Source organism: Ictalurus furcatus, chromosome 27 (assembly GCF_023375685.1).
Source record: "Ictalurus furcatus strain D&B chromosome 27, Billie_1.0, whole genome shotgun sequence".
Lineage (NCBI taxonomy): Eukaryota > Metazoa > Chordata > Actinopteri > Siluriformes > Ictaluridae > Ictalurus > Ictalurus furcatus.
Genome location: NC_071281.1, coordinates 5825233 through 5840613, shown reverse-complemented (window position 1 = coordinate 5840613; position 15381 = coordinate 5825233). Strand labels below are relative to the sequence as shown.

The 15381-nt window shown below is 44.4% G+C and overlaps 1 protein-coding gene across 1 annotated transcript in view; it reads right to left on the bottom strand.

Annotated features, from left to right (window-relative positions):
* Positions 1-15381, bottom strand: part of creb3l1 (cAMP responsive element binding protein 3-like 1) — a 52639-nt gene that overhangs the window by 8985 nt on the left and 28273 nt on the right. Inside the window, exons 4-8 of the mRNA XM_053616974.1 lie at positions 14870-14954; positions 13271-13512; positions 11292-11441; positions 11069-11127; positions 9986-10054 (exon numbers count right to left, since the gene is read on the bottom strand). Coding sequence (XP_053472949.1) covers positions 9986-10054; positions 11069-11127; positions 11292-11441; positions 13271-13512; positions 14870-14954 — 605 coding nt within the window. The remainder of the gene's footprint in view (positions 1-9985; positions 10055-11068; positions 11128-11291; positions 11442-13270; positions 13513-14869; positions 14955-15381) is intronic.

The following is a 15381-nucleotide window of genomic DNA, read 5'->3' as shown; positions in this document are numbered from 1 at the left end:
CATCTTTGTATTTATTTGTTTTCTTTTTCCTGTGCTAATGAGAGATATAAATATTAAATGTCACAATGTTTCAGTTGTAGCCATTTGAGCAGCTTGAGGACTAGAATGAACATTTGTACAGACCGCCCATCTAAATATATCAATGTTTATCATATATTTGCATTTAATAACTCGTTTTGGTATGATAAAATGAGGAAGCGTACATTACGTTTATTTTAAAAGGAGGCATTGCTTGTACGTTGAAGCGCCAGTGTGTATATAGATGGAGAGAAATTTGCGAGGCACTCTAGTTAAGTGTGTTAAGTCCTCACTAGACTGAACTTCACACTTATTTTCCACTGGTGGAGTGATTTCAGACTTTATGGATGCCCTCTGCAGTACCACTATAGCCCACTGGGGGGCTGCAGATGCCGTGAACACAATTCTATAATCAGTACACTTCATCACAGAGGCACTCTCTGGCCATCAGTCTATCCATCCATTCCACTAAATATGCGTTTACTTTAATACATCAATCCATCAGTATATTAACATATTAGTGTACAGAGTTTACACAGAAAAGTGCAAAAAAAAAAAAAAAACATCCAGTGAGCGATAGTTCTATGGGCAGAAACGGCTTGCTGATGAGAGAGGTCAGAGGAGAGTGGCCAGACTGGTTTGATCTGACAGGAAGTCTATAGGAACTCAAATAAGCGTTCTATACAACCGTGGTGAGCAGAAAAGCATGTCAGAACGCACAACACGTTAAGCCTTGGGGCAGATGGGCCACAACAGCAGAAGACCATATCAGGTTCCTCTCCAGGAATCTGAGGCTACAGTGGGCACAGGCTCACCAAACCTGGACAGCTGAAGACTGGAACATAGATTTACAGAAATATATCAATTCAGGATATAGATTTGTAAATGTATGAGTTTATCCCTAAGGAGTATGGTGACGGTTGTGAGGAAAAACTCCCTGAGACGATATGAGGAAGAAACCTTGAGAGAAACCCGACTCAAAAGGGAACCCATCCTCATCTGGGTGACACCGGATAGTGCGATTATGAATAAATCCCTTCTATAAATGTGCTAATATCACATGCTCAAATAGTGCAGTTGTGTAACCAAGAAAATTCATTACAGTTTTTACATGAAGTCTGTTTTGTTGAACTTCTCCACTGTTCACTGATGGAGACTTTTGTGGTAATTGCAGTCCTAAAGCTATCATAGCAATTGTAGTTCTAGGCATCACAGCATAACTGTTCATATGAATTGAGGTCCAAAACCATCTTTATGGTTTTTAAGTGGTCCCATCCTCAGTAATGATCTCTAGGCTGCACCACGTGGAGCCGTCCTCAGCAGCAGCACGTGACTTCCACCCGATGAGAAGTCCAAGCAAAAGCAGGGCATCAGGATGGATCAGGAAGGTCCGGCTTGTTTATTAGGAATCTACATCTATATCCATATTTCTGTAAAGTTACTTTGTCTATTGGTAAAAGTGCTGTACAAATCAAACTGAATTGAATCGAATTAAACTTTATTAATCAGGTTGTTTTCTTTAGGATTTAATTTATCCTTATAAGTTATGTTATTTATTTAAAACTCTGTAAGTCACTCAGAATGAAACAATTTAAACAGCAGTGACAGAGTGGATCAGCAGCCGTGACTGCGGAGTTCAGGTTCACTGAGCTGAACAGAAGCATTCATAAACCTTCATTCTAGGTGTGAAGTAACTCTCTTTCACTCTCTCCTTTGTTTACTTCCTCTCACTCCCTAACCATCACTCACTCACTCACTCCCTTCCTAACCATCACTCACTCACTCACTCCCTTCCTAACCATCACTCACTCACTCACTCACTCACTCACTCCCTAACCATCACTCACTCACTCACTCACTAACCATCACTCATTCACTAACCATCACTCACTCACTAACCATCACTCACTCACTCACTAACCATCACTCATTCACTAACCATCACTCACTCACTCCCTAACCATCACTCACTCACTCACTCACTAACCATCACTCATTCACTAACCATCACTCACTCACTCACTAACCATCACTCACTCACTCACTAACCATCACTCATTCACTAACCATCACTCACTCACTCACTAACCATCACTCACTCACTCACTAACCATCACTCACTCACTCACTAACCATCACTCATTCACTAACCATCACTCACTCACTCACTAACCATCACTCACTCACTCACTCACTAACCATCACTCATTCACTAACCATCACTCACTCACTCACTCACTAACCATCACTCACTCACTCACTAACCATCACTCACTCACTCACTCACTAACCATCACTCATTCACTAACCATCACTCACTCACTCACTAACCATCACTCACTCACTCCCTAACCATCACTCATTCACTCCCTTCCTAACCATCACTCACTCACTAACCATCACTCACTCACTCACTAACCATCACTCACTCACTCACTCACCATTACTCACTCACTCACTCCCTAACTCTCACTCCCTAACCATCACTCACTCACTCCCTAACCATCACTCACTCACTCACTCACTCACCATCACTCACTCACTCCCTAACCATCACTCACTCACTCACCATCACTCACTCCCTAACCATCACTCACTCACTCCCTAACCATCACTCACTCACTCACTCACCATCACTCACTCCCTAACCATCACTCACTCACTCACCATCACTCACTCTCTAACCATCACTCACTCACTATCACTCACTCACTCACCATTACTCACTCACTCACTTCCTAACTCTCACTCCCTAACCATCACTCACTCACTCCCTATCACTCACTCCCTAACCATCACTCACTCACTCACTCACCATCACTCATTCACTAACCATCACTCACTCACTCACTAACCATCACTCACTCACTCCTAACGATCACTCACTTCCTAACCATCACTCACTCACTAACCATCACTCACTCACTCACTAACCATCACTCACTCACCATTACTCACTCACTCACTCCCTAACTCTCACTCCCTAACCATCACTCACTCACTCCCTAACCATCACTCACTCACTCACTCACTCTCTAACCATCACTCACTCACTATCACTCACTCACTCACCATTACTCACTCACTTACTTCCTAACTCTCACTCCCTAACCATCACTCACTCACTCACCATCACTCACTCCCTAACCATCACTCACTCACTCACTCACTCTCTAACCATCACTCACTCACTATCACTCACTCACTCACCATCACTCACTCACTCCCTAACCATCACTCACTCACTCCCTAACCATCACTCACTCACTCACCATCACTCACTCCCTAACCATCACTCACTCACTCCCTAACCATCACTCACTCACTCACCATCACTCACTCCCTAACCATCACTCACTCACTCACTCACTCACTCACTCTCTAACCATCACTCACTCACTATCACTCACTCACTCACCATTACTCACTCACTCACTCCCTAACCATCACTCACTCCCTAACCATCACTCATTCACTAACCATCACTCACTCACTCCCTAACCATCACTCACTTCCTAACCATCACTCACTCACTAACCATCACTCACTCACTCACTAACCATCACTCACTTCCTAATCATCACTCACTCACTAACCATCACTCACTCACTCCCTAACCATCACTCACTCACTCCCTTCCTAACCATCACTCACTCCCTAACCATCACTCACTCACTAACCATCACTCACTCACTCACTAACCATCACTCACTCACTCCCTAACCATCACTCACTCCCTAACCATCACCCATGCACTAACCATCACTCACTCACTCACTAACCATCACTCACTCACTCCCTAACCATCACTCACTCACTAACCATCACTCACTCACTCACTAACCATCACTCACTCACTCCCTAACCATCACTCACTCACTCCCTTCCTAACCATCACTCACTCACTAACCATCACTCACTCACTCACTCACCATTACTCACTCACTCACTAACCATCACTCACTCACTCCCTAACCATCACTCACTCACTAACCATCACTCACTCACTCCCTAACCATCACTCACTCACTCCCTAACCATCACTCACTCACTCACTCACTATCACTCACTAACCATCACTCACTCACTAACCATCACTCACTCACTCACTCACCATTACTCACTCACTCACTAACCATCACTCACTCACTCCCTAACCATCACTCACTCACTAACCATCACTCACTCACTCACTAACCATCACTCACTCACTCCCTAACCATCACTCACTCACTATCACTCACTAACCATCACTCACTCACTAACCATCACTCACCCACTCCCTAACCATCACTCACTCACTCCCTTCCTAACCATCACTCACTCACTAACCATCACTCACTCACTCACTCACCATTACTCACTCACTCACTCCCTAACCATCACTCACTCACTCCCTAACCATCACTCACTCACTCACTCACTCTCTAACCATCACTCACTCACTATCACTCACTCACTCACCATTACTCACTCACTCACTTCCTAACTCTCACTCCCTAACTATCACTCACTCACTCCCTATCACACACTCCCTAACCATCACTCACTCACTCCCTAACCATCACTCACTCACTCACTCACTAACCATCACTCACTCACTCCCTAACCATCACTCACTTCCTAACCATCACTCACTCACTAACCATCACTCACTCACTCACTAACCATCACTCACTCACTCCCTAACCATCACTCACTCACTCACAGACTATCACTCACTAACCATCACTCACTCACTAACCATCACTCACTCACTCACTAACCATCACTCACTCACTCCCTAACCATCACTCACTCACTAACCATCACTCACTCACTCACTAACCATCACTCACTCACTCCCTAACCATCACTCACTCACTCACTCACTCACCATTACTCACTCACTCACTCCCTAACCATCACTCACTCACTCACTCACTAACCATCACTCACTCCCTAACCATCACTCATTCACTAACCATCACTCACTCACTCACTAACCATCACTCACTCACTCCCTAACCATCACTCACTTCCTAACCATCACTCACTCACTAACCATCACTCACTCACTCACTAACCATCACTCACTTCCTAACCATCACTCACTCACTAACCATCACTCACTCACTCCCTAACCATCACTCACTCACTCCCTTCCTAACCATCACTCACTCCCTAACCATCACTCACTCACTAACCATCACTCACTCACTCACTAACCATCACTCACTCACTCCCTAACCATCACTCACTCCCTAACCATCACCCACGCACTAACCATCACTCACTCACTCCCTAACCATCACTCACTCACTAACCATCACTCACTCACTCACTAACCATCACTCACTCACTCCCTAACCATCACTCACTCACTCACTCACTATCACTCACTAACCATCACTCACTCACTAACCATCACTCACCCACTCCCTAACCATCACTCACTCACTCCCTTCCTAACCATCACTCACTCACTAACCATCACTCACTCACTCACTCACCATTACTCACTCACTCACTCCCTAACTCTCACTCCCTAACCATCACTCACTCACTCCCTAACCATCACTCACTCACTCCCTAACCATCACTCACTCCCTAACCATCACTCACTCACTCACTCACTCACTCTCTAACCATCACTCACTCACTATCACTCACTCACTCACCATTACTCACTCACTCACTTCCTAACTCTCACTCCCTAACCATCACTCACTCACTCCCTATCACACACTCCCTAACCATCACTCACTCACTCCCTAACCATCACTCACTCACTCACTAACCATCACTCACTCACTCCCTAACCATCACTCACTTCCTAACCATCACTCACTCACTAACCATCACTCACTCACTCACTAACCATCACTCACTCACTCCCTAACCATCACTCACTCACTCACAGACTATCACTCACTAACCATCACTCACTCACTAACCATCACTCACTCACTCACTAACCATCACTCACTCACTCCCTTCCTAACCATCACTCACTCACTAACCATCACTCACTCACTCACTAACCATCACTCACTCACTCACTCACTCACCATTACTCACTCACTCACTCCCTAACTCTCACTCCCTAACCATCACTCACTCACTCCCTAACTATCACTCATTCCCTAACCATCACTCACTCACTCACTCACTATCACTCACTCACTCACTCACCATCACTCACTCACCATCACTCACTCACTCACTCCCTAACCATCACTCACTCACTCACTCACCATCACTCACTCACTCCCTAACCATCACTCACTCACTCCCTAACCATCACTCACTCACTCACTCACTAACCATCACTCACTCACTCCCTAACTATCACTCACTCCCTAACCATCACTCACTCACTCCCTAACTATCACTCATTCCCTAACCATCACTCACTCACTCACTCACTCACTCAATATCACTCACTCACTCACTCACCATCACTCACTCACCATCACTCACTCACTCACTCCCTAACCATCACTCACTCACTCACTCACCATCACTCACTCACTCCCTAACCATCACTCACTCACTCCCTAACCATCACTCACTCACTCCCTAACCATCACTCACTCACTCACTCACTAACCATCACTCACTCACTCCCTAACCATCACTCACTCCCTAACCATCACTCACTCACTAACCATCACTCACTCACTCCCTAACCATCACTCACTCACTAACCATCACTCACTCACTCCCTAACCATCACTCACTCACTCACTCACTCACCATTACACACTCACTCACTCCCTAACTCTCACTCCCTAACCATCACTCACTCACTCCCTAACCATCACTCACTCACTCCCTAACCATCACTCACTCCCTAACCATCACTCACTCACTCACTCACTCCCTAACCATCACTCACTCACTCACTCACCATCACTCACTCACTCCCTAACCATCACTCACTCACTCACTCCCTTCCTAACCATCACTCACTCACTCACTAACCATCACTCACTCACTCCCTATCACTCATTCCCTAACCATCACTCACTATCACTCACTCACTCACCATCACTCACTCACTCACTCCCTAACCATCACTCACTCACTCACCATCACTCACTCACTCACTCCCTCCCTAACCATCACTCACTCACTCCCTAACCATCACTCACTCACTCCCTAACCATCACTCACTCACTCACTCACTCCCTAACCATCACTCACTCACTCACTCCCTAACCATCACTCACTCACTCACTCACCATCACTCACTCACTCACTCACCATCACTCACTCACTAACCATCACTCACTCACTCACTCACTCAATCCCTAACCATCACTCACTCACTAACCATCACTCACTCACTCACTCCCTAACCATCACTCACTCACTCCCTAACCATCACTCACTCACTATCACTCACTAACCATCACTAACTCACTCACTCACTATCACTCACTCACTCACCATTACTCACTCATCACTAACCATCACTCACTCACTCCCTATCACTCACTCCCTAACCATCACTTACTCACTCCCTAACCATCACTCACTCACTCAATCACTCACTCACTCACTATCACTCACTCACTCACTCACCATCACTCACTCCCTAACCATCACTCACTCCCTAACCATCACTCACTCCCTATCCATCACTCACTCACTCACTCACTCACTATCACTCACTCCCTAACCATCACTCACTCACTCCCTAACTATCACTCACTCCCTAACCATCACTCACTCACTCCCTAACCATCACTCACTCACTCACTCACTATCACTCACTCACTCACTCCCTAACCATCACTCACTCACTCCCTCCCTAACCATCACTCACTCACTCACTCACCATCACTCACTCCCTAACCATCACTCACTCACTCCCTAACCATCACTCACTCACTCCCTAACCATCACTCACTCCCTAACCATCACTCACTCACTCCCTAACCATCACTCACTCACTCACCATCACTCACTAACCATCACTCACTCACTCCCTAACCATCACTCACTCACTCACTCCCTAACCATCACTCACTCCCTAACCATCACTCACTCACTCACCATCACTCACTCACTCACCATCACTCACTCATCACTAACCATCACTCACTCACTCCCTAACCATCACTCACTCACTCACTCACTAACCATCACTCACTCCCTAACCATTACTCACTCACTCACTAACCATCACTCACTCCCTAACCATCACTCACTCACTCACTCACTCACTAACCATCACTCACTCACTGACTCACTCACTATCACTCACTCCCTAACCATCACTCACTCACTAACCATCACTCACTCACTCCCTAACCATCACTCACTCCCTAACCATCACTCACTCACTCACTCACTAACCATCACTCACTCACTGACTCACTCACTATCACTCACTCCCTAAGCATCACTCACTCACTAACCATCACTCACTCACTCACTAACCATCACTCACTCCCTAACCATCACTCACTCACTCCCTAACCATCACTCACTCACTCCCTAACCATCACTCACTATCACTCACTCACTCACTCACCATCACTCACTCCCTCCCTAACCATCACTCACTCACTCACTCACTCACTCACCATCACTCACTCCCTAACCATCACTCACTCACTCCCTAACCATCACTCACTCACTCACTAACCATCACTCACTCACTCCCTAACCATCACTCACTCCCTAACCATCACTCACTCACTCACTAACCATCACTCACTCACTCACTCACTCACTCACTCCCTAACCATCACTCACTGCCTAATCATCACTAACTCACTCACTCACTATCACTCACTCACTCACCATTACTCACTCACTCCCTAACTCTCACTCCCTAACCATCACTCACTCACTCCCTATCACTCACTCCCTAACCATCACTTACTCACTCCCTAACCATCACTCACTCACTCACTCAATCACTCACTCACTTACTATCACTCACTCACTCGCTCACTATCACTCACTCACTCACTCCCTAACCATCACTCACTCACTCACTCACCATCACTCACTCACTCCCTCCCTAACCATCACTCACTCACTCACCATCACTCACTCCCTAACCATCACTCACTCACTCACTCACCATCACTCACTCACTCACTCACTAACCATCACTCACTCACTCCCTAACCATCACTCACTCACTCACTAACCATCACTCACTCACCATCACTCACTCACTAACCATCACTCACTCACTCACTCACTAACCATCACTCACTCACTCACTCCCTAACCATCACTCACTCACTCACTCCTTTACTCCTTTATTCTCACTCAAAAACAGACCAAATCTCCCACGCCAAGCGTCCGATCCAGATGGGATCACAGATCTGAATCAGATTTGGATCTCGGTAGCTCCATGTGATCCAGGGACTCCAGATGAGTAGAAAAGTGTGTGCGTGTGTGTGAGGTTACAAGGTTAAGAAACAAGTGCGCAAAATGAAAGAACGTCTGAAAATCAGTACACAAATGATTAATAAAAACCTTCTGTCACAAAATGCCATGGGTCAGGGGAGCTTGCAGAGCGTCCAGGAATAATACATCGCCTCAGCTCTTGCATCAAAAACACAATGAATTGTCTGTGATCCAAGCCACCCACATGGTTTTACACACACACACACACACACACACACACACACACACCCATAATTCTAAACCCCCCTACTGGTGCAGCTTGAACTTCGGTAGCTGAGTCAGAAAGATCTGTACTGTGCAAAGCAGCTCAGAGCCAACATACACTCACACACACACACACTCACATACACTCATACACACACACACTCACACATAATTTATCTTTTAATGAGCAGTAAGCAGGCACCGTGCTGTGTGTGGCAGTAGCAGTGAACTGTTGTAATAGCAGAATGGTGCCGTAGCACTTTCCATAATTAAACACATGCTAAACTTCACAAATTACGCACACACACTCACACACACACAAACACACACCCTGCTCCTGTCTCACCTGTTTGCACTTTCGAGTGTCTCCACCTTCTTCCATAATTCATTGTTCTCGGAAGTGTAGTTCTCCACCCTGCACACACGCACACACACACACACACACACACACACACACACACACAGACGTTAAACCCTGATTACACAAATGCCCACTACACACATCCTACTGCATCCATGAATCACACTACATCTTAACATCTGCTTAACATAGCTGAAATGGATCAGAAATAATGTAAACTGTTTGCTTTTGTTTTGAAAAATTTGTTCTACTTTATTTGGAACAGGGAAAAGAGTCAAATAAAAGTGTGTGTGTGTGTGTGTGTGTGTGTGTGTGTGTGTTTTAAGTGTGAATCCTGTCTCTCCAGTGTGCTCTTTAAACCATGAGAGCCTAAAAAGCAGCTTAGGATGACTCACACACACACACACACACACACACACACACACACACACACACACTGACCGAGACATTTATGGACCACTGCCACTGGCCTTAATATAGGAACAATCACCCAAAAATTACACATATGGAGCAGGAGATGTTAATAGTTTGTGTGTGTGTGTGTGTGGTACTGTCTTTGTGAGGACCTTCCATTGACATAATTATTAGTGTAGGTAATTAATGCTGTGCCTATATATAAACCTGACCACACACAGCACCACTCACCCAAAAGGAACTATTGACTTTTTAATTTTTTTTCTATTTTAATATTATATATATAATATATTTGTTTATTTATGTATTTTTTTATATATAATGTCACTTTGGTGAGCAGCAAAATGTCCTCAAGTTCAGATATTCCTATCCTTCTGGGGACATTTGATCCTCTCAAAGATATGTATGTGTGTGTGTGTGTGTGTGTGCGTGTGTGTGTGTGTGTGTGTAGAGAGAGAGAGAGAGTGCAATGGAAAGGATGTGTGCCAAGATGGAAGTAGAAGAAGAGGAAGTAAATGGAGATGGATAGGAGACAGAGAATTATGAGGAGAAGATAAAGACAAAGAGGATGAACTGCAGAATAATGAGAGAAAGAGTGCGAGTGTGTGTGTGTGTGTGTGTGTGTATGTGAGAAGCAGAGAGCTCAGCTCATACTTTTTCTCCAGACACTCCACATACTCCTTCTTCTTGCGACGGCTCTCCTGTGCTGAGATCTGGAGGAAACCAGAAAAACGAATGAGTAAGGACAGAAAGAATGACTCTTCATTTAATGGCGGTGTTTCTCTGGGTGAAGCCTGAGCTGCTTCCAATCTTCCACTTCAGAATGGTTGAACTGAGCATAAATATCATGTGGTCATTTAAAGCCTTTCCAGCGAACCTTGTTTTTGATTTTCCTGCGAACTCGTTTGAGGGCTTTCTCCTCTGTCTTGGTCAGCGGGAGTTTGTTAGGGACGGGGTAACCTTCAGCCATCAGCGTCCGCTTCTCCTCTTCCGTGAGCATCAGTGGACCTGACGTGCCCTGTAACTTCTGTATAGCATAAACGTAAGAAAACTGAATAAACAACTGCATAAAGACCAACAGCACTGAGGAGGAAAAAAAAGATCAGCAATTTATCAAAAACTATAACTGCGAATGAATTAAAGCATCCTTAAATGTGTCATTTTAACTGATAAAAATGTTGAAAAATAATAATCGGATGAATATGTTTAATGACAAGCAGCTATTATAAACTGGCTAAGAATATCCCCCTCATGAGAAATGCCAGGGTCTATTAATCAGTTCCTCCAGGATCGGGTGATTTCGCGAGAGCAGAAATGAACGCAAAATTACGCAAACTCCGTAATGTTTGCAGTTTTCCAAAATTGATGCGGATCTTCTGTAGATTTGGGCGGAGACACGTCATGTGACGTCATCACAACGCGCACGCGCATTCAGCCACGTGCGTCGAACGTGAGTACAGCTAAAAATCATTTACCAACAAACATGAATGGGGCAGTGGTGGCTTGGCGGTTAAGGCTCTGGGTTACTGATCAGAAGGTCGGGGGTTCAAGCCCCAGCACTGCTAAGCTGCCGCTGTCAGGCCCTTGAGCAAGGCCCCTAACCCTCTCTGCTCCACGGGCGCTGCACTCTGACCCCAACTTCCTGACATGCTGGGGTATGTGAAGAAAAGAATTTCACTGTGCTATAATGTGTATGTGATTAATAAAGACTCATTATCATTATTATGAAAGACCGTGCAAAACATTTTCGCCAAATCAAGTGGTTTTCCACAAAATAAAAAAGCACAAAAAAAACTCTGCAAGATGCATCACAAATTTTGAAAATAGCTGCAGCAAAATCAAGCATTTTTGGACACAACGATCACAAAAAAAAACTTCTGCGAAATCCTGTATGGCCTGAATAACATGCATGAAATACCCACGTGTTTATGCAATCCAAACCCCACCTTCCCCACCACCCTGGTCTTACCATCTTACTGGAGAAATACAATGCTATAAGTATGTATGTTCGAACCTCAGACTGACTACTGCACACTGCTAGCTGCCTACTTGCATCCTAACTTGCACAGAAGTGGGATTCCACCCGAACCACTTGCATATTAATCTATATCCTTAACATTCCGTGGTGTCCAAAATTGATCTAATAGTGAAATTCTGAGTTGACATATTTTTTTAAATTTAAATTTCCATAATTGGCATATTGGTTTACTTTCGTTAAAGGTTTCCTACAGCACGTTACCCAAAATGCCATTCCATAACACACTGGTACTGACACCTGCCTAAATAGAGTGATGCAGCAGTGCTTTAGTCTTTTAAACTGTCCAGCTCTCTGTCCCTCAAACGTCTCATCTGTACAAAGCTTCACCTTTCTCTTGTACAAGCTAAGTAGGTCACGAACTGTAACAATGTGGTGTTGTAGAGCTGCATTGCCTTTTGGAACGGGTGAGTTTGAAACCGTGTGGAAAGTTTGCTGTCTCCACGATTTCTACAATTCATTAATACGAAAGTGAACATCGTGAAAACGGTGAGTGAAAAACAGAAGCTCTTTGGTTTTAGGAGCTAACAGAGAATCCTGATCATTATCCCTTACAATTGACATAGTTTACATTTTTCTACTAAATGCCTTTGTAATTGTGCTAGCAAGACCCCTCCCCCACCCTGTGATGTGAGCAGCAGACGTCTCACAGAAAGAGTGAAAATACAGCAACAACCAACAAATTAGCACCAGAATCACTAATCACCTCATAAATATTTCAACAAACATACTGAATGCATTTCAGGGTGGAGGTTTGCTTTAACAGCAGCCAAAACCCATGTAACTGGAGTTATGCATGAAGTGATGCATGCACATCTTACATGTGGAGCAGTGAGCAGTGGAGAGGATGAGATGGCTGTGGAGGAGCGAGCCGGATGGCGGGCAGGGCTGGAGGGTGCTAGCGAATGAGGACTCTGGAGGCGGGCGGGGCTCGAGGGTGCCAGCGAATGAGGACTCTGCATGCGGGCAGGGCTGGATGGAGGCAGCGAATGAGGACTCTGTGATCCGTCGCTGTCGCTGCCGTGACTGCTGGGAGGAGTCGGGGGGAGCTGCAGGTGCTCCTCTGAACAAAAAACATTACTCTGTTACTATTGATAATAATAATTATAATAACATGCCGTAAGACGGATTTCATACTAAACAGTTTGACATCCTACGCTAATGTATATTCATGTATCCGCAGGCCCCAGCTGGCTGAGACAGGTCCATTCTGAGCTCATTATACTGAATGACTTCAGCTACTGGAAATTCAGACCTCATAGCATAGACCAATACACAGTGCTGATCTTCAGCCATTCCTAGTCTAGTAAATTAGGAGACCTTATTAGGACTAGGATCAGGAATCTATGAGGTATTGTTTTTTTCCACTTTAAACTGTGTGCGAATCCTTCTAGTCACAGTAAATGCTCAGTACATAGCGTATAGGGTACTTAGTGGTTCTCGAGTCTACCTAGTACCCTATATGCTCAATAATCTCCTATTCAGCCACAGAAAGAATGACTCCACGTGCCTGATGACAATACCTAGATATAACAGTACGTTTAGGACATACAGTTTGTCTTTTTTATATTCAATCAGAACATTTATATCTCTTATATTTATAAAAATGTAAAAGAATGATCACATACAATGTAGCACTTATGAATTGAAAAACTAGCTTCGATGAGCCGTTCACCATAAGCTGAAAGGTGTGAGATTGGAGGGATTTTGGAGGGATGTACTCTGCAAATTTAATCTCTGAGGCCTTCACACACCACAGGAAGAGTTTATTTATAACGCCAAAGCAGGGCAAATGCAGAGGTGTTTATGTAAAATTGAAGCAACTGATAAACAAAGGAAGCAAGACCATTAGAACTGCAGCTGAAAGTGATTTACGCGAGTAGTGTTAATGTGGTTGTGCACTTTGAATGCAAAAAATAGGGGCTAAGAAATTCAGGGTTATAGGAAGCATTAACTATAATACAATAATACAATAAGCTGTTCATATAATACAGTGGGTGTTAGCTAAAACATACAATGCTGCTTGAAAGTGTGTGAGCCCTTTAGAATTTTCTATATCTCTGCATAAATATGACCTAAAACATCATCAGATTTTCTGAAGACAAGCCAGAAGACTATTGGAAAAATGCTTTGTGGATGGATGAGACCAAAAGAGAATGTTTGGTTTAAATGAGAAGCGTTACGTTTGGAGAAAGGAAAACACTGCATTCCAGCATAAGAACCTTATCATCTGTGACACATGGTGGTGGTAGTATCATGGTTTAGGCCTGTTTTGCAGAAATATAGAAAAAAAGGGTTCTCACACTTTTAAGCACCACTGTATTAATACTCTCTGACAGTTTGCAGCTAAAGCTATTGCCATTGGTTTTACTCAAAATTCAAATGACAGTGTGTGTGTGTGTGTGTGTGTGTGAGATCACCTGTGGGGACACTGAGGAACTGGTTGACCTCTCTGGGTTCTGCTTTGATAGTAGGTACTGTGTTTGAGTTCTGTTCTAGGGCCACCTGAAACACCCAGGCAAAACAATACAATGTTTTCATGTGCATTTATATTTCTACAGACTCTGTATGACAGCACAGACCACAGGAGCTTAAATAACCAGTCTTTACAAGCAGGAGCGGAAACCCCATGTAGTCTCCTGCTGTTGTAGTTCATCTTCCTCAAGGTTCGATGTGCACTCGGACATGCTTTTCTGCTCACCACAGTTGTATAGAGTGGTGTATGTATGCATGTATGTGTGGGAGAACTTTGGATTTTGATTTAGAAAATGATTTCCATTTCATGAAAGGAACTGTAGGCATGTGTACACCAGGAGAACCAGGGACCATTTCATTTCCCAGGACAGAGGGTGTTTATTTGTTTGTTTGTTTTTTCCATTTTATTTCTCTAGTTCTCAGTAAGGTCTGCTTTTCCTCTCTCTGCACTGCAGAA